Source organism: Knufia obscura (assembly GCF_036327395.1).
Source record: "Knufia obscura strain CCFEE 5817 isolate CBS 148926 chromosome Unknown scaffold_18, whole genome shotgun sequence".
Classification (NCBI taxonomy): domain Eukaryota; kingdom Fungi; phylum Ascomycota; class Eurotiomycetes; order Chaetothyriales; family Trichomeriaceae; genus Knufia; species Knufia obscura.
In genome coordinates, this window is record NW_027042704.1 from 258,910 (window position 1) to 278,180 (window position 19,271).

The window sequence follows — 19,271 nt, forward strand, 5'->3', positions numbered from 1 at the left end:
TTGAGCATGATACTGTCTGGTCTGCCACGGGTCAGCACGTGAATCCGAGGTCTCGAGTGCGCATGCCACACTGGCTGAGGTGGGCCACATCGGATGTCGTTGGGAATCAGAGAGTAGTCGGCAGTTTACTACCCAAAACAAGCGTTGGACCTTTGCAATTGGGCACTCGACCTCAGCAGCATGTGCTTAGAGTCTCCCGTCAATGTCCATTGACTATCGTATCAGGCGAAAGCGCCAGCCGCTACCATGAGATCGTGTGAAAACGCCGCAATTGCTCGTATACGATGTTAGGGCAGCCACGGCGATTGGACACTACCATGTACCATCGTGATGAGGCCCCGCTCAATAAGTGGTAAACATGCTTGTGGACTGGCGCACGGCATCTTCGACCAGTAAAGGAGGCCCATACTGCGATGAAACGAAGGACGTGTTCGGATGGTGATGCACTCTAATAGCGGTGACTCAGAGGAGGAGAAAGACGACAACAGAAACGCCAGCTGCGAGTTCATGCATTAGAGAGGCTCCTCACGGGGGAGTCAGATCAAGGGGGCAACATTTGTCACCCGTTTTCTGATTCATTACCTGCCGGAGAATATTGGCGTCGATCAACAATTCTTGCGCAGGTAGCGCGAATGGTGCGATATTTGTTGATGAAGGAGGTCACCAAGTGCAGTTGCTAAATATGGTGGACGGGAAAGCAGGGGCAGTAACGCTATGCCCAGAAAAGTAGGCGCTAAGCGAAGTTTAGAGCGTCCCCGCATCACGGATGTGACGCGCACCTGCAAGTCAGTGCAAATCGCTATGTTAGCGCAAGCATGAAACCCAGACGGGCGGCTATTCTTCTATGCAGACATGGTGATGAGATTGGCTGGAAACCCAGACGATGAGTCCTTGCTGAAGCCACAGTATGCTAGGCGATACTGCTCGCGCATGGATACGTCTATGAAATTCTAGGACATATGGAAGTCGACGAGCAGAAGGGCATACGAGTCAGATATATTCTATGCCATGAACCGTGTAGTGACAGCGGAGAGGCGTACTTGAGTAGTGTCATACGGCTTCAATGGTTATCATGCAAATTGTCATTAGGTCATCTCTATAAACAATACTTGTACAAGCTGCAAGGCTGTATGAGCCACTGTGAAATCGATTTTGATGTCCGTAGGTCCGTGACTCCTTCGCTAATTAGGCACAAAGAAAAGCAAAAGCCCGATGCTAAATCAGTAGACCAGCATATGACCAACGCGCAGCGCTCCTCATTGATAATAGCTCCCGACGGCCTTGTTGAAGAGATCCATGACAGCAGGCGAGTGAAGTCGAGCGGAAAGTAGGACCAGATAGTCGACAACGCACAGGACCACAATTAGTTGCATAAAAATGGCCGTGAAGCCTTTGTTCTTCTTATACAGGACGATAGACTCGAGCATCGGTGACGGAGGCTTGGGCGTTGGTAGCCTTGTTTGAGCGGCAGCCTTTCGGCAACTCAGGCAGCTGATGCAGCTGATGGCATCGGAGGGAGCAATGCTGGGTGACGGCGCGCCAGACAGTGTGGCAGACAGAAGCGGTGCCTCGGGTGAAGGGAGATCTGAATCAGCACTTGTTGGCGACCGGTTGCTATCAGCACTTTTTGGTGACCGAACACTGACCACAGCCGGCACGTTCGTGTCGAGTGGTGTGAGAACATTGGACAGACCTGACGGCGCTCTTGATGCCTGTCTTTGGTGCAAAGGAGCAGGTCTGAACTCAGTCGGTGTGGTGATCAAAGGTTTCAGCCCGTTCGGCACGTCCTGCTGACTCTCTGCTTGTAGTCTTGAAGTCGGGGCACTTATGCGTAATGATGACTTTTTGCTTGACCCTGACTTTTCCTTTCGTACCATTGAAGTCATGGCCTTGCGCATTCCTGCAAGTTCGGTCTGCAGGGAGGAGACAGACCCTGTGAATTCTTGCTTCAAGTGCAACATTTGTGTTTGTAAGTCCTCGATCTCCACCATGGCATGACCCAACCGCTTCTTCATCAGAAGCTCCGTGTTCTTCTCGTATGCAGGCAATGGTGGAGAGTTTCTCTTGGCTGTAAGCGCTGCACCAACTTCTGTTTTGCTCTTGAGACTGGATTTGATAGGCATGACGGGTATGATAGGCGAGACTGGGAATCGGACACGAGCGATATTCGAGTCGGAGCAGATACCCCGGCTTTGTGGCACCTTGGGATAGGTCAGCTTGTCTAGGATAGCTTCGTCGATCATCGGACTACCCCAGCTTGCAGTACTGCTCAGGCCAGGAGAGTAGAGATTTGAGTGAAGTTGCCATTCGGCGTAATCGTAATTCGTCTTCAATGAAGCTAGAGCCGTCTCGGCCTCCCGCGGGGGGCTCGGCTCTGGCTCGACGGCAGCCTTCTCGGTCACCAACCTTGGTGACGTATTGCTACTAAGCAGACTGACTGCCCGCTTGACCTCAGGAAGGAGATGCAGGACGGCCCAATGGCTGATTGCTTCTGTCCAAAGTAGGAACTGATCGAAATCTTTGTCCAACGTGAGGTCGAACTTGACAAGAGGGCACATGCAATACGTTTGAGCATGGTCAATCCAGTGGAAGTTCATGATCGCAAGCTCATTGTCAACACAACAAGAGAATGATACCGGGTTCTCAAAGTGGGCTTTGACGTCTTCACCTGCAGCCGCTGCATAAAGCATCTGCAAAGCACGAACGCACCAGGCGCCGTCAACTGCGCACTGATTGCTTGCCAGGTCGATACCGTATTCGTTGCCACTGAAGACACGTTCGAAGCTCATGAAAGGAACGTAAAGAGCCGAGCCAGTCGCACAGGCAGTAGTGTCAACTTGCAAGCGCGTGCCGGTGGAGGACAGATAACATGGTAGCTTTTCAAGCTCCGAAGATGTAAAAGCTTTGGCGTGAAACCCGTATCCTAGGCCTGGACGCGGCGCAGTAAGATCGCTCTTGGACTGTGCCTTCGATGTCATCCTTTCGGGGAGCGCATCGGACGGGTACGAAGGGACCATGCACCTTGTGACGAGTGTTTGTTCTGATAGCGGAGGTAGGACATCAGCCGGAAAGAAAGCAGAAGCTGCGAACCCTTTGCCGTCGGAGACTTGTTCTCGGAAGCTGTGCCTTTGTGTCGTATACTTCTTCACGTCCGCTCGGTTAACGTCGATATAGGCCAGAACAGATTCAGGAATATTCTGACTGGGCATGGACGGTAGTATGCGTATGTGGTGAGGCGAGAGGACGTTGAATCGGAATTTCTGCCAATGGAACTGGCTACGTCCGATGGTCGATTGTCGTGATGTATCGCTCCGAACGCTGCGAAACGACATGGCACTCGTGGCCGACGCTGCACTGGGCAGAGACATCGTGACTGAAGGTTGATGCAACAGCTGTGTTGTGATTGAACGAAAGTTAAAGCCTGACCTGCAGGAGATTATCTGGTTGAATAGCGATAGAACAGAACTAAGTGCAGCTTCAGATCAAACCCGTGATCGACAGCCGCGTGAGAAGAAGCAGAGTGAAACAGAAGGCACAACCTACTTACACCATTCTTAAGACGTCTCTGGAGAAGTCGACTAATAGCAGTCATTTGAGGCTCTTGCTCTTAGTGGGGAGGCAGGACCTTGCATCACAGAAAGGAAAGCATCTCCGGAGGAGAAGCTGCCGCCTCTTTGTGTGGCGTCCAGTTACCTTCCATCAGGTATGGCGATGAAGGAGCAATCCATGATGAGCTTGAGCAGATCTTAGACGAACCTTCCGGAGCAGGCGCTTGAGGGAATGTTTTCAAGGTTGGCTAAGCGCCAGATCCACAGGGCCGCCAATCACGCTTTCTTCGGCTGGAGCCATCCACCAATCAGAACTAAGGCTGGTGCCAGCGAAGCGTACACATGTGCTACGTGCAGAAGTACGATGAACCGAAACTTTTGCATGCTTAATTATAGAACAAACCGTTTAGCCCTGCAGACCGGCTCACATCAATTTCGGCGTGTTGCTTGACAAGCGAATCTGCCTGCTGATGTTAAGGACGGGTATTGCATTAGCTTTCCGCGGATCGAACTTTGACGTGAGAAGCACGCATCGGCAGAGCGAAATGTATGCGCACGAGCTCTTCCTCATTCAAGAGTCATGTGCGACCATCTCCAGAGTCCAAGGCAAGAGATCGACTAAACTTAGAACGAAAGAAGGCTCATAAGGCATCATCATCTCGAGAAGGGACGTACTATAAAACGCTGCTATATGTATAAAGCTTTGGTACTATTGTTGTTGGTGGTTCAGGACTATATTGACAGTCTGACAAAGTTATCTATCTACAAAACCAGTCCAGCGGCTGCGAGAAGAACACAGACAGCCACGCTGAACAAGGTAGCCGGAGCCTGATCAGCAGCAGCAGCTCCAGTGAAAGCCTTGACGCCATTAAGGTTGCCGTTGCCTGCGATCGGGCTTCCTGTGGACCAGGCGCTCCCCGAGCCAGTTCCAGAGGCAACGCCAGTTGGCTTACCGCTCGCAGCCTCAACAGGTGTAGAGGCAGCTGCGCCTGAGCCTGGCTTGCCATTACCGGCTACAGGCGTAGCAGCGGTGGGCACAATCGTCTTGGTGATGGCACCAGTGGGCACTGGAATTGTCACGGTGACGGTAATTGGGGTTGCGGCGCATCCTGTGCTGCATACGGTTGTGGTAGCGTAGAAGCCGGTTGGGACGCCGGCGGAACCTGTGGGCCATGCTGCATTCTTGCCGGTTGGCTGGTTGACGATATCGGTGACTGTGACAGTCGCAGTGATGGTTGCGGTGACCGTCGTGTAGCCAGTTGGGCAGACATCAGTATAGACGGTTGTGGTTGAGGTGACGTATACATCTGATGGTGTGGCTGACCATGGGGGCCATGTAGTCGATGAGGCAGGGTCTACAGGCTTGGTCGTGGACCAGGGAGCCCAGGTCTGTTCGATCGAGCTGCTGGAGCTGCTTGCGCTGTTTGTAGACTCAACGGGCTTGGACGATGTCGTAGACCATGGTGTCCAAGTATGCTCAACGGAACTGCTGGAGCTGGTGGTAGGGTCTGCTGACTGCGAGGAGCTGCTTGTGGTAGACCATGGGGCCCACGTCTGTTCGCCGGAGCTGCTGGCGCTGCTCGTAGGGTCAACAGGCTTAGATGAGGTCGTGGACCATGGAGCCCATGTATGCTCATCAGAGCTGCTACTAATGGAGCTAGTGGGTTTTACAGCCTGCGAAGAAGCGCTTGTGCTTGACCACGGGCCCCATGCGTGGCTGGCGCTGGAAGTTGTGGCATCAACAGTAGAGCTTGATGAGCCAGTGGTTGAGCTTCCGTGGCCAGAGTGTGTCATCGTGGTAGTTTCAGTCGCAGAGGTGGTCTCAGAGACGGTGCTGCTTCCATGAGAATGAGAGAAAGTAGATGTGCTGGACGCGCTGCTCGACTCTGAGGTGGTGGAGCTTCCATGGGGATGGGAGAAAGTGGATGTGGTAGACACGCTGCTAGTCTCCGAGGTGGTGGTTGAGCTCTCAACGGGCGACGTGGTGTGGCCATGCGTAGTTGAGCTTGTAGTGCTTTCGCTCGTCGTCATATGAACGCTGCTAGTCTCGGATGTGGTTGTCGAGCTCTCCACTGACGAAGTGCTGTGGTCATGCGTAGTTGTGCTTGTCTTACTCTCGCTAGTCGTTGTGGGCACGCTGCTTGTCTCGGATGTGGTTGTTGAGATCTCAACTGAGTGGGTGTGTGTAGTTGTGCTTGTTGTGCTCTCGCTAGTTGAAATGGTGCTGGACGTCGATGTTGTTGCAGCACTGCTAGTGGTCTCCGACGAAGTGGTCGAGCTGGCAGCGTCAGAGGTCGTTGTGGTGCTTTCGCTCGTCTTAGTGGTGCTTGGCGAGGTTGATGAAGAGGTACTTGGAGTCGTTGTGGTGGTTGGGACGGTGGTCGTGGTTGGTACGGTGGTTGTCGTTGGGACCGTTGTCGTTGTAGTTGTTGTCGTAGGAACCCTAGTCGTCGTGGTGATGGTTGTTGGGACAGTGGTTGTCGTTGTGGTTGTTGTCGTCACCGTCTCGCAAGAATCCTTGCCACATTCACACTGGTTCAGAGCCTTCTTCATGCTTCCAACAAAGTTGTTGTTGTTCATAGCAGCTGTGGCTTCCCAGATCATGACACCACCGAACGATGGGTTGCTGTGGTATTTGTTGAGAATTGTCTGGGCTTCAGTAGGGTTCAAGTACATGGAGGCGTCGTTAAGTGCCGTTGTCGAGCCTGGGAGTCCGACGAACAGCGACGGGCTACCTGCAGCGTTCTGTGCAACCCAGTCCACCCATGCAGAGAAACCGATGTCGGTTGGCTTGCCTCCATTCTGCTCAACACCGTAGCTATGGTCGAGGCCGGCGCGGGCGGAGCACCACTTGGTGTTGTAGAACTGAATGAACAGGTAATCAAAGTCGGCCTTGCTGATAGCATCACTGAGCTGCGCATCTGGCGTTGGGCATTGAGGGGCAGCAGTCAGCAGGTACTTTCCACTCGGGTCGTCTTTCGCCATATTTTCACGGAGTTTCTTGGCCATAGCGCCGTAGCCCACATTCCCATTAGCCTCAACGTCAAAGTCAAAACCATCCACAATACTGTCGCCAAATGGCCGAGGACCAGTCCATACGTCCGGCTTGGGACCGAACATATGCCACATGTAGTCCGCAAACTCCTCACCATCCGCATCATTGGCCAAAACCTGGGTAGAGTCGGCGTGACCACCGATGGAGATGAGAACCTTCTTGCCTTTGCTGTGGCAGTAGGCGACATCTTCTACAAGCTGGAAGCATGACTGAAACATCTTTGTGCCCTCCATCTCGGTGCCACCACACTGGTTACCGAAATCTGCTGAAGGCCAACCGCCATTGCCTGGCTTCTTTGGCCAGCCATTCACGAAGCCAATTGGGACGATGTCAATGTTTGGATCGTCACAGAACTCGTTGAGTCTTGATTGCCCGTCACCCTGTCCATAGTAGACAGCAATTTGCGCACTTCGGTCTCGTTTGACGGCGGAGGATCGGAGAGGAATCGCGGAAGCAACAGAAGTGAGTGTCGTAGCCAGCAAGCTGGCGGTTGCAATGAATGAACGCATTATAAATGCTAAAAAGAATGGATGGGCAAAAGATGCCCTAGTAACGAATGACTGGACGGCAGCTGGAAGCGTACCAAAGCAATAGAGAACAAATATTCGAGTCGTGCAATGAGGTAGGAGAGCGCCGCATGGCGGAAGGTACTCACCTTTAAGAGACAGACCTGCGAGTGCTAGTCTGCACCGGGCGTCCACCTCGGCACGCATGGGTCCATCTGTAAAATAAGCTTGATGTGCTAGTCAGGTACGACAGGAGCTGTAACAACGGACAAGTCCTGATACCCTCACAGACCTGCACGCGAGTGGACTTTCAGAGGGTCAAATTTCATGTTCCCATGTTGCAGGCGGCACTCCGCAACTCTCTTTGGTGTACATTTCGGGTTATGCTCCGGTATGAGCTATAGTTACATTGATGGGACGTATTACGCCGTAAGAGCAGCACTTCGTGTTCATGCTGAACCGGCCAATCGTATGGAGTTCATTATCCTAGAATCTGAGCAAACATGCGCTCGGCTGGATAAAGCGCGTTGGTATTGGACGCCACAGGAGGAAGGGTGTAGTTGAAGTCCGACTGTTCGAAACGTGACAGATTCGGTGCCGGTGCAGATGCCACTAGCGCATATGACTAACTGAGTTCGTCCGATGGCGGCTAAGCTAGTCCACTTTCGCTAAGCCGCCAAAGTCAAAGTCGATTCAGGGGAAATTTGTTTGCAGGCAGTAGCAGGGGGGCAACCAAGGCAGAACTCTGCTCTCATGATCATTGCCATTGTTGACCGGTTGCTGAAGCGGCATAGTTTGTGTTGCGGCATACAGTAAGATCGTATCTCGATGATAACCAAACAAATGCGGATTCCACTTGCTCGCGAAGATGCGATTCTTTTCTGTTAAAGAGATCAGCTTTATTTGTGTCAGGTCCATTCCCGAAGTCAGCCTTCTTTTTGTTCACGTGCGTTCGCATACCGGCACCGAGGTGATCCACCGTTGACCACAGATCTTGATTGAGCTGCACAAAACAGGCAACAAGATCGACAATCTCGCCAACGCAGGTCTGAGGTCCCAATTTTAGAGCCGCTTTTCCTGAAATTGGCAGTCTTAGGCAGAAACAACGTGCGCCCGTGACTCCGCACGCGCAATATTCAGGCATCAGCTATCTGTAATTGAGTAGGGATGGATAGTGTAGAGCAGCAGAAAGCGATCCGGCTCATTATTTGTGTGATGAAGTCGAACAATATGTTCGCCAAATAGCATTGACAGGCATATTCGTTGTACAGCCAGAGAACTGGTTCTCTGCAATTAGGTCTGCTCAACAACAGGTCCGAAGATCCGCCATAGGACTTCCTCGCGACGCGGTCGGCTGAGCCAACGAGAAATTAGGACAACTTGCTTGCGTCTCCAGCATCGTCGACAACAGCATAGGATGCAGCCATGCGTGCCTTTATGTTCCTACCGCAAGTGTCGCACTTTATGACCCCGTCGTCTGCTTCAGAGCATTGCGAAGCAGAGGTGCTACCTGTTTGCGACTCTTGCTTATGTCGCCCATCCACCAGATTTTCCATGCCCCGGGTCCAACCTGTTCATCCAGCTGCTTCGATAAAGTATCGTCTTCGGTCCAGTCCTTCAGCTGAAGCTCCTTGGCGCTATTCTCGAAAATAGTGATAGCTTTTCTCCCCGCTTCACCAAAGCTGCAGATAGCCACCTGTTTACGGTCTCCTGATTTTGTGAGAAGACCGAAGACCTCTAGAACTTTCTCGCCATGCTGAGCATATTTGACAAGTTCCTGGACAAGCTCCTGCTTACCCTTGGCATGCTTCGATAGCCACTCCAGATCTTCAAATACACTAGCAATGCCAATGTTGTAAACGCTGCCGTCCTCGAGCTCTTCAGCGTACGACTTGTAGTCTCGTGCGAATATCTCTTGCATCCGAAGCAGATTGAGAGATTCGTACTTGGCCGTCTGGGCTTGGTGAAACAGGTCTTCCCGGTCGAAATCATCACCTGTCTGAGGGTCGAGAAATGCTACCTGCTCTCGATCCAGGTCTGAGCACTTGTCACCGGGTGCCTTCAAGTTCCAAGTATCGATCAGGATCGGGGTCAAAGCTAGTCGCGACATCTGGGTGAAGCCAGGGAGCTTCTTGTGATCCTCGTGAGCTGTCCAAAGATTGATGTTGCGTAAATGCTCTGTCACGAGGGAAGTGCAACTGCCGATTCCTAGCTTGATGACCCTTGGGGTTGCCTGCTTAGGCACGTAGTTTTCCTCCACATGGTGGTCGATACAGCCCACTACATCGAAGCGAGCTCGAATATCTTCATCTGTTATAGTCTCGATCGCTGGCGCATTGTGATCGACGAGAATAACATCCACCTTCTCATGCGACTCCTCGCTTTTATAACGATCTGATGTTTGGAAGGCGTGTCGTAAGCTAGGCAAAGTCTTCTCGTTGTTCGCCAGCTCGTGCACGGTGACCAGTTGTTCGAGCAAAGTCTTTTCACGCCGCCTCCGAGCTTCAACAGCCTCTTGCGTCTGCTCTAGCTTGGATTGCGGCGTCAAGCCATCGAAAGCCCCACGAATAGCAACGCCAAATTCCGGTCTCAGTCTCCATAAATCCTCAGTCTCAATATATGGCAGATTTAGCACCGGCACATATATCGGATTTTTATGGTGTCTTGTCGCATTAGGTCGAGAGTTGTAGAAATATGACAGCGCGAATGCGCAGATGAAGCTGTCTAGATCACATGAAGGGTTTCCTAGCACAAGAGTCACATGCTTGTGCTCTGTCTGTGAGAAGACGACTTTGCGGATCTGTGACAGGTACGAGGTCAAGTCTTGACCGAGCGAGAACCCTGGAAGCCGCATTTCATCTTCGTCTTCGAGTGGTAGCTGCATCAGATGGGTGAGACTGTCAACTCTTCGAATCGTTGGAGTATCTGCTCGGAGGAACGTTTGCGGAGTAATAATCCCTGTACAGACCGAGCGCGGCTCGAGTACCTGAAGTAAACCGAGCTTGTCGACTGAGTTATTTACACGGTACACACTTAGCTCGCTCGGGCTTTGACAGATCTCTTGGATGTTTTCGACTACAAACGCGTGTGGGCAGTAACGCAACGCGAGGAAGCTACAAGCTTTCAAATTCTTGCACCTACGTCATTCTCTTGTCTGCTTACGTAATGTTTGATGTACTGGCGAGCTCCCCAGACCAGAACTCAGAACACATCAGAACTTGTTGTAGGCCTACATATCACACTCAAGATGGGTGTCCGTTCAATGCCTGAAAACCCTTACCAGAAGGAGTACCCGGGCTCTGCTCAGGTTAGCCGGGCAGATAAGTGGCCAGATTGATTTTCTGCCTGAAGAGTGGAAGGTGCAGGTGTCCGTTGCTGTCGCCCCGCATGGCCGCTGCCGTCAACTGTACACGTTTCCAATCCTGAAGCTTCGTCTGTTCTGAGGAAGAATCCGAACCAACACAGAGACTAGGCACCCCGCGTGACTGTTCCACTAAGGCTCACAAACGGATCTGATTACCATTCCTATGTACACCACCTCTGAACAGCTCTTGTATGATCTGACCATGCCCAATGGTCTGCTCAACGATACCCTCAACGTGTTTCGGCTGGACTCTGCCGTACCAAATACCTTTACCGGCCAGCGGGCTGAGGTTAGACAACGCGTCGCCGGACGACAAAGGTTCATCCTCATGCACGACTGGCTCGGCAGAATTATTTGTTGTCTCATCCTTCGGCCTAGCTCCTCGATGTGCACGCTGAACAGGATTTATCTGATAGTCCGGAGGAACGTATACAATTACATTGCCAGCCCATTTGTGCCCACCAATATGTGAGATCATCCCCACGTTGATCGGCTGCTGATTCTCGTTTCCCGGGTCCACTGCATCTGGTCTGAAAACTGGATGCGAAGCAAAACTTTTGGTTCCTTGACTGTTCTCAGCTTCAGAAACGACCATTTCTGATGTCACCTGCTTGCGTAATGTATGTCTTTTGTTGATGTACTGCACAAACTCTGCATGTAACAATGGCCCAAGTACCCCACACCTAGAGTCTCGCGAGTTATGGCTGCATACCAGAATTGTTGGTGTCGAAATAGGTCGGATAGTACCTCTTGCACGGAGACTCGATGTTTCACCATCGTTCGTCGTCCTTGACTCTTTCTGGCGAACAGTACTCAAGCCGGGGTCCCGTTTTGAAGTGACGAAGGATTCGAGGAATTGCGCAATGTCGGACTGAGAGGGGTTTATGCCGTCCACGACCGAAAAGGAGGGAAATAGCAAAGCTTGGGACCCTTCTGAATCACCGGATGGGCCTTCGAAGGAAGACGTGCTTACGACTATGTTGCGATATGGCTATAGTACCTTGTTAGCTGGAGCTCCAGCGCACAGCATGTATCTAAGCTTCTACCCACATCGTGAAACCGCCCCTTGGGTCCAAGCATATCCTTTATCTCAGACACCACGTTGCCCCAAGGAGCTGTGTCCTTCTCGTCTTCTATCTTGCTCTGCCAATCTGCTTGACCAGTCGATATGAGGATCTGTTCAGAATACGCAGCCATTGTGCCATCCAGAGTCTTCGTTGTATCTATATCCAGGTCTGGCGGCATGTCTGCGCATTCGCATGTTGGGGAGGGGCATTTCGGTATTGTAGGCAGTGAAGTGCCACGCTCCTTTGCTCGAGCAGCAAGATGCTGCCGCACTGACTGGGGAGGGAATTTGGCGCCAGGGTTTGCTGCTTTAGCTAGCCGTCGAGCTGAGACGCGTAGGGCGCCCATCGTCGTCGAAGCTTACCCGCCTAGTCCTGTAACTCGTCAGAGCAGATGAGATGCTACATGATAAAGACATGATTGCCATCTTGTGAATCGTGACCTCGCATGACCTTCTGCGAAACGCGTTCGCAGAATTCTAGCGGCTGCATGACGTTAGCGAGACGTGTCTCGGTCGTTTAAGGCCCGGATTTAAGATATGGTCGCTTTCGGAGCAGTGATAAGCCGATAGAGTTCACGTGACCATTCTCAATCACGAATTTGGGAGGTCAAGCGGCTTATAGTCGTATCGGGGAGAAGGCTGTCCGTTGACGACCATCTACTTCGTTCTGCTACAACCATCATGACTTACGACACTCCAGGTCAAACACGAACGCAAGCTCACTAGGTATGGTATGCATGGCGGCCGAAACGATACCGACGTCTCAACATGATATTAGTTTCTATTAACAGATACGCATGCTCGCTGAAATCATGGTATTTAGAGTCGCCTGTACGACTACACATAGATATAGCAAAGAGGGCCATGTGTGGTGTCCATAACCTCTTTCGCTTGTCTTGAAGTGCCCAGATTGCCCATGTTGAGGTTGTCTGTCAGCTTGCCCCGAGGACTGGTCTCGTCGAAGACGATCGTAGGTCCATCGTAAGCGTTAATTCTGTTTGCAGGATCCAAGTTCTGCCACATCCACCATGTCCGGTCAATCTGAGCGTGGTGCAGGTAAAACGCTGGCTCAGCGGGCGAGACGAAGAAATCACCACCTGGGTCGCCACCAATGGTGTAGTGGCCAGCAGAGTGGACACCGAAGAAGCCGTTCGGGAAGTCGCCCTGCATGTGGTTCTGGAACGTGGTGATGTTCTTGTAGTTCTTGATTAGATCAAAGGATTCAGCATCGGTGCTCCATTGTGAGCTGACCCAAGGATTGATGTCACGGCGGAGACATCGTGGGTTGTGCTCGAAAGATGAGTTGACTGCAGTGAGACTGCCGTCGGTAAGACGAAGACCTGGGAAAAGAGGACCGAGATTGACAGTGTAGTCCTTGAATGGACCAGTTGTCACGCAGCCACCACCTTCACCAGGAGGGATGCAGTTGATGCCATTGCCAAGGGCGTCGGTGCAATTGTGCTCGGCATATTGGCCGTTGCCCGACATACTGTACTCACTGCCGTCGAAAAGCGGCGAGTTGATCGGGTCCTGGGCGTACTTCCCCCAGTTCCAGTACGGCTGATACCCTTCGTAACCACATTCGTTCCTCAACGCTTGTTCCAGGTTCCAGGTGAAGTATCTATGCCATGGCAGGAAGCTGGCGGTGGCGTGTATCTCCAGTGTCTGGTTGATGTGGACGGCAACAAAGTCATCATATCGCGTCTTGATACCGGATAAAGTGCCGTTGGTGTTGAAGCCATAGTTGCCTTTGCTTGGCTTCGATTGAAGACAAAGCATAGCATCAATGTACGATTTCCGCTCTTTCAGCGAGAGGGAAGACCTGGGGATAAGTCAGTACAGAGTTCTCGGGAGGCCGCCAGGATACACGAACCATTCTCTCCGGATAGCAACATTGGTTGGACTACATTGTGAATTGTCCGACCAGCCATTCTTGAAGCTGTGAAGGCCTTTGGTGATTAAAGCTTGCGCAGCCAGCAGATCGGTTGAGAATGTTGAAGCTGGTGTGTACTTCGAGCTCGACGACACTTCCGCTGCTGGTAGAGCATGGGCTCCAAGCACTGCTGCCAACGCAGTGAAGAGGGTAGAGAAATGCATTATGCTAAGTGATACAGAAAAGCAAAAATGAATGGACGGTCGTAACCTGCTAAATGAATGGCTGCGAGAATCTATTAATATAACCCGCAAGAATTTGCACAAGTTCCCACACCGGGACTGTTGGAACGACTGCAGCAGCAGACTGAATTTTTATATGTCGCAACGACTTGCAGGAGGAGGTGGAGGAATGTCTTGCAAAAGGAGACCTAAGAGTATATCCCGACCGAATCAGGTAACAATACCTTTGCCGATATTGCCGTCCGATAGTCATATGCACTGTAATATCGTCTGCCTCTCGTCCCGCAACATGCGTCTAGCAGGCGTCTCGCTACAATACCAGTGAATTTACAATGGAATCGGCTATTTGCTGGCGCGGAGGAATATTGACAGGCAGAAGATACAAAAGCCGGCTGCTTCAAATTGAGTTTGCGACCATCGGGAGCCCTCTGTGAAGTTATGGATACGTCTAGTTCCCGGAGTGTCTTTTCTCCACTGTCTTAGCGGCCGGAGGATTTTGAGTCAGTCGAACAACCTAGAGTGCCATGTTCCAGAAGACCTCGAGTACTACAAGGTGTCGGGCGTGTCTTTAAAAAGGCTCCATGCGCGCCTGCCAAATTGTCCGTAAGGTGGGACCACATCTTTGTGAAAGACACGCCCGACACCTTGTACTCCGTAAGTCTGCCCCAAGATCGCACGGCTTGCAACATTTCGCAGCCTCCGTCGCTCTTTGAGAGGTCGCAAAGAGTCTCAAGACATCAAATCTGGTCTGCTAATAGCCGAGAGCGCACGATGGCGGTCTTGCCACGTTCAAAGCCTTGCGACGGTCGCGTGTGTCAAGATGGTCAGAAATTCCGCGTCGATCGTTATTTCCTGCACGGCCCACTTTGTGGCCTTAGGACGGCGCCAGCATACATGCAAGAGAAGCAACCCGTTCACTATGGGCCAGCAGCCACTGCAGCGCGTCGGGCTTCGACGCCTGAAGCAGGAAAGCGCTGCAGAGACCACCATCTCTCAAGCTGCACAAATATCTGCCGAACTGTCCAGTTTCGCTATCCTTGTCTTGTGCAGTCTTCTCCTTCTTCTTGAGGAATGGTGACCGGAAGAAGCCATTGAGTAGGGTCTCAGCAAGGATCGTCCCCAGCCACTCCGACTTCGCGGAATGAGCCGTATGTGCAGCAATCTCCTAGCTGACATTGTTACTAGCAGGCCAAGTTGCGCATGCTCGAGGTATGGGAGGTCGCTTCGGGGCAGTAAATGTCATATTGCATGCTGTTGTCATGGAGCCGATAGGTAAATCCATGTTGGGTTGATAGGCGGCCACGCTTCGCGCTCAGATGAACCCTGATCGTCGCTCAGATTGCGGGAGACGAGGAGGGAGAGGTGCTTGAATGGCGCGGCCTGGGGGACGCCAGATGTTTCGCTTACGGAGTACAAGGTCTGTCCAGTGTCTTTTACACAAGCGCTGTCGATCTTCTTTTCGCCGTACGCGTAAGAACGGCTGCTTTACGGAGGAACAGCCCCGAAGTGATACCTAGAGTGTACGCCCTAGCGGCTTTGACAGCTGTGGATAATAGGGAGTCGTCACAGTGGGCTTTATAGCTAATTAGTGAGGCTCGGGGCATGCATCGAGCCTGATCGTCTAGGGCAACTTGTGGTAGCTACCCTTAGGGAATCGTACAGTCTTTACATTCAAGTAAACGTAGGGGGATCAGCAGCGCTATCGTGAAAGACACTCGACAGACCTTGTATGCTGTTGAAAACAGACTAGACACGCTAGTGGTCTTGGCGCTTTGAAGAACTTCGTGCTTGTGTTCCTTCTTGCATTGAGCTTCCAGAAGGGTACTCCAGGAAACCAACGCCATAGATACAGAGTCTAGGTTATTCTTCGTCCTTTTTCGGTTTTGACGATATTCTCGAAAGTTCGCATCTGAAGAGCTTGAGCACCAGAAGCCATGTTCGCACTAATGCCGTATGCGACGGGGATGGCGCACCGCCGCTCCTAACGAGCGCCGGACTCTAAGGCTAAAGGCGCCAAATATGGTGACTTTTGTTGCATTGACCGTCCATGGTACATAAATGTATGTGTCTCCATCGATCAGAAGAGAGATGGCTGTGCTCGCTTGAGGGAGTCCTTTTAGCAAATTGAGCTCACCATCCCGCCTCGGTATGAACTCATGTCAGGCATAGTGTATTCTTGGTTACCTACTGACAAATTTCTAACGAGTCTGTTACCGATAGCAGTCACAAAAGAAGTATCAGAGAATCCTCTGACATGGACGTTCGTGCTTGCACAATCACAAGGCATACAATGCCTACTGCATCCATTGCGCCCATGCCAGTTGACTGCCGCATTTAGCTACAAGTCAATACAAGCACGCCACACTTGACCGCTTCCTGGCGCAAAGAACCTGGCGACTTCAGGAGAGTCGTATTTTAGTGTCACGTTAGTCTGACATCAATGAGCTCGATCATTGCTTCGAAATCTCCCGGCCGCCCTGTCTTGGCAGTGCCGCATCGCCCCGGCGATCTGAGACCGAGGTGTGGCATTTCTTCACAAGCTGGTACCTGCAGGAACAAAGACAGAACAACCCCGTAACTGCACGAACACAGCCAGAGCTTTGGGTAAATGAGCCTTAAACTGTGCTCACAAGGCTCTCAGTTGACCGCAGTCAACAACAGTCATGCAACCTCCTAACAAAGCTCCAAGTGTACCGGTATATTAAGCAGGTGTTCTCCCTTGTCCTGATGTCTCCATATGCTGTATGAGCAGGCTGTGGTTTAGGGGTGCAAGAAGTGCCGATCTTCATGACTGGTCTCCTAGGGCGCATCCAAGCTTTTCCTACCCACTGAGTATTATTGCGTACTACGCTTGAGGTCTACAACAAGCCGCCAATTGAACGAGGAAGACTTCTGGCGTCCGTTATGGCGAAGGCGTTCGTAACGAAGGGGCATTAATCGCTAGTGGGAAGACACAGGAGTCACTAAGCTCTTGCGTTGCAGCACCACTTTTCGCAGCGATGGATTCTTGATAGCGGAGGTATACCGTACCTGGTACCTGGTAACGGATAGTGGGGTCCACCGTGTTTCTACTAAGCAGTATTAACCTGCTACAATGGAGGTGACACCCTCTAAGCTACGGTAAGTCGTCAAGCAACCTTGCCTGAGTAACCTCGTGTCTGGATGTCTTGCTGCTCTCGAATAATACCCAAACCTTGAGGCAACAAGCGAGCAACGTCGCAGGACACGATGCGCCTTTTCAAGATGTGAGCTCTATGCCGTTTGGTTTCCGACTTCTATTACTCCCTTTGCAAAGTGTGCGGCGACGCAACGTCACCGTCAATAACCATGTTCCTGTCATCGTCGTCAGTTATGGAAGCAGTTCTCGGCCGACGAGATGCCATTCCCGCAGAAAACAACATCCCCTCGATACTTGCTACTACAGCCTCGTTAACAGCAATTTCACTGTTCGTCGTCGTTCTTCGATTCTATGTGCGAGTGTTCATGTTGAAGAACTTTGGCTCGGATGACTGGGTGATGGCGCTCACAGCCGTCAGTGCACAATCTATCTACCCATTTGCGTGCGCTAACACCAGCTATAGTGCGCAGCGGCTGCGGTTCTGGGGTGCTGGGTAGAGGAAACCAAAACAGGAATTGGATGGCACATCGACGATATCAGCGAGGAGCAACAAATGCACCTCACCAAGATTATGTTCATCCATGGCGTTATCAATATGAATGCGGTCACCTTCGTCAAAATTTCGGTTGCTCTCAATCTCCGTCGCTTTATGCAAACAAAGCGACAGCGGATGTTCCTCGCAGGCCTCATCGGTATGTCCGTTCCTAGTGGTAAGAGGATGGACATCTAATCCCGACAGTTTTTCTGATTGCATTCACCATCACGTGCAGTTGCACGATTATCTTCAACTGCATTCCAGTTGCTGCAACCTGGTGAGCTCGAATGACCTATCTACCATAAGCTATTGGCTGACCATCAACAGGGACAGAGAACTGGCCAAAACAGCGAAGTGTTTCTCGCTCCCTGTCTTCAAGGGGCTAGCAATTAATAACAGTGGTATGGTAAAGCGGCATAGAAAAAGATCCACGTTGCTAACTTCTCTAGTCTTCAACATTCTTACCGACTTTCTGCTTGCAGTCTTGCCTATACCGATTGTTGTCAGGTTGCATACAAACATGCGAACAAAGATTACACTTTCGCTGATTCTGAGTCTTGGACTTTTGTGAGTAACGTCCGGTCGAAACAAGCCGGGAGTACTGACAAATGGCAAGTGCCGGATCAGCTGCCACTGTCAAAGCCGTCAAGCAGTTTCAATTCTTTGGTGTTCGAGACTATACGTGGGATGCGGACTATTGGCTATGGCACGAGTAAGTGATGATTTCCTGGAGGACGCCATCTACATTCCGATAACACGTACTAACCAGTCCTAGTATCGAACTCAGCGTTGGCATCGTTGCCGCATCCCTACCTGCTCTTCGGCCACTCTTCGCAGCTTTCTACGATAGAACTCTCAAGTACAGTTATGGGGCAGCCACCCGAATGGGCTACGGACCGTCAAATGGCTATGCCCCAGGCTACGGTCAGGGTACCAACAAGCAGTATCTTCGCCACAAGAACACCATGGACAATGACCTTACGAAGCATGGAATCTCACTTCGCTCCTTCAGCGAAAGGGAAGCTTTCTCTGGCAAGCGTGACGCAGCTCGTATACATACGACAGAAGTAACAAGCAACGGAAGAAGAGGGAACAGAAAGGCTAGCCCGGCGGATGATCTGAGTAATGGCTCAGGCAACGATTATGACAGCGATGAAATCATACTTCACCCTACGCGATCGGATTCGCATACGGGACACCAGTATGGACATGGCCGTGCAGAAGAGCAGGTACGCCCACACGGAATCATGAAAACAACAACTGTACACATATCGAGGCGTTAGATCAATGACAAGGGTTTTTGTGTACACAATCAGAACTCGCGGTCCTTCGGCGATCTGGCGGAGAAGACCTTGGTCGCTACCCAGCAGGCATGCTGTCTGTGACGTCCCTGACGATGTCGGCACAGCCTGGTGCTTTTGCGAAAGCCGAAGTAAAGAAACAGTGACGCCGAAGTCAAAGAAAAGTGATCTTGTCCTGCAACTCCAAACTCACGATCCGAGTACTACGAAGAACACTAGCACCATGATACGCCTTGTGTCTCACTTTGCGGCCAAAAAGCTGACATGATTCGCTCCTAGAAGGAAGTGGTATCGCTGATATTGAAGAGTCATCATTCCTACTTATCTAAAGACACAGCAAAACCGAAAAACACTCATGAATTCCAAGCTTACTTACCTTACCATAGGCTGTGGAATCACAAAAACATAGGATCACCCGCAATGGACTCCGCCAGTCGGAAAGTATCACCGTCCACCTTATCCGCGCAGCAGGGACAGAATATAGTCGTACATGCTACGCCGTGTTTGCAGCCGAAACAAACTCCAGAACGGTTTTCGCTAGCGTCACAGCCCTTGAATCGCTGAAATTCGAAATTGTCGCCCAAGCACTTACCACCACAACATTTGAGGCTGATCACGACTCTATCGCCAAGGAGCTCATCTGAGAGCAAGACCTCGTGTTCT

The 19,271-nt window shown here is 51.4% G+C and overlaps 5 protein-coding genes across 5 annotated transcripts; 1 reads left to right on the forward strand and 4 right to left on the reverse strand.

Annotated features, from left to right (window-relative positions):
* Nucleotides 1-1,256: 1,256 nt before the first annotated feature.
* On the reverse strand, nucleotides 1,257-3,368 carry PMZ80_010569 (uncharacterized protein; the record flags this gene model as incomplete). Its single annotated transcript, XM_064878958.1, has 1 exon — nucleotides 1,257-3,368. One exon carries the CDS (start codon nucleotides 3,366-3,368, stop codon nucleotides 1,257-1,259), a length of 2,112 nt encoding a protein of 703 aa, XP_064725359.1.
* Nucleotides 3,369-4,310: 942 nt separating this feature from the next.
* CHT2 (Chitinase 2) lies at nucleotides 4,311-7,112 on the reverse strand (the record flags this gene model as incomplete). Its single annotated transcript, XM_064878959.1, has 1 exon — nucleotides 4,311-7,112. One exon carries the CDS (start codon nucleotides 7,110-7,112, stop codon nucleotides 4,311-4,313), a length of 2,802 nt encoding a protein of 933 aa, XP_064725360.1.
* Nucleotides 7,113-8,571: 1,459 nt separating this feature from the next.
* PPX1 (Exopolyphosphatase) lies at nucleotides 8,572-11,886 on the reverse strand (the record flags this gene model as incomplete). Its single annotated transcript, XM_064878960.1, has 3 exons — nucleotides 8,572-10,067; nucleotides 10,630-11,464; nucleotides 11,524-11,886. 3 exons carry the CDS (start codon nucleotides 11,884-11,886, stop codon nucleotides 8,572-8,574), a joined length of 2,694 nt encoding a protein of 897 aa, XP_064725361.1.
* A 490-nt stretch (nucleotides 11,887-12,376) lies between these two features.
* Nucleotides 12,377-13,636, reverse strand: PMZ80_010572 (uncharacterized protein; the record flags this gene model as incomplete). Its single annotated transcript, XM_064878961.1, has 2 exons — nucleotides 12,377-13,361; nucleotides 13,413-13,636. 2 exons carry the CDS (start codon nucleotides 13,634-13,636, stop codon nucleotides 12,377-12,379), a joined length of 1,209 nt encoding a protein of 402 aa, XP_064725362.1.
* A 3,345-nt stretch (nucleotides 13,637-16,981) lies between these two features.
* Nucleotides 16,982-19,252, forward strand: PMZ80_010573 (uncharacterized protein; the record flags this gene model as incomplete). Its single annotated transcript, XM_064878962.1, has 8 exons — nucleotides 16,982-17,185; nucleotides 17,236-17,464; nucleotides 17,512-17,584; nucleotides 17,635-17,708; nucleotides 17,757-17,874; nucleotides 17,924-18,019; nucleotides 18,083-18,536; nucleotides 18,995-19,252. The coding sequence occupies 8 exons, from the start codon at nucleotides 16,982-16,984 to the stop codon at nucleotides 19,250-19,252; spliced, it is 1,506 nt and encodes a 501-aa protein (XP_064725363.1).
* Between the last annotated feature and the right edge of the window lie 19 nt (nucleotides 19,253-19,271).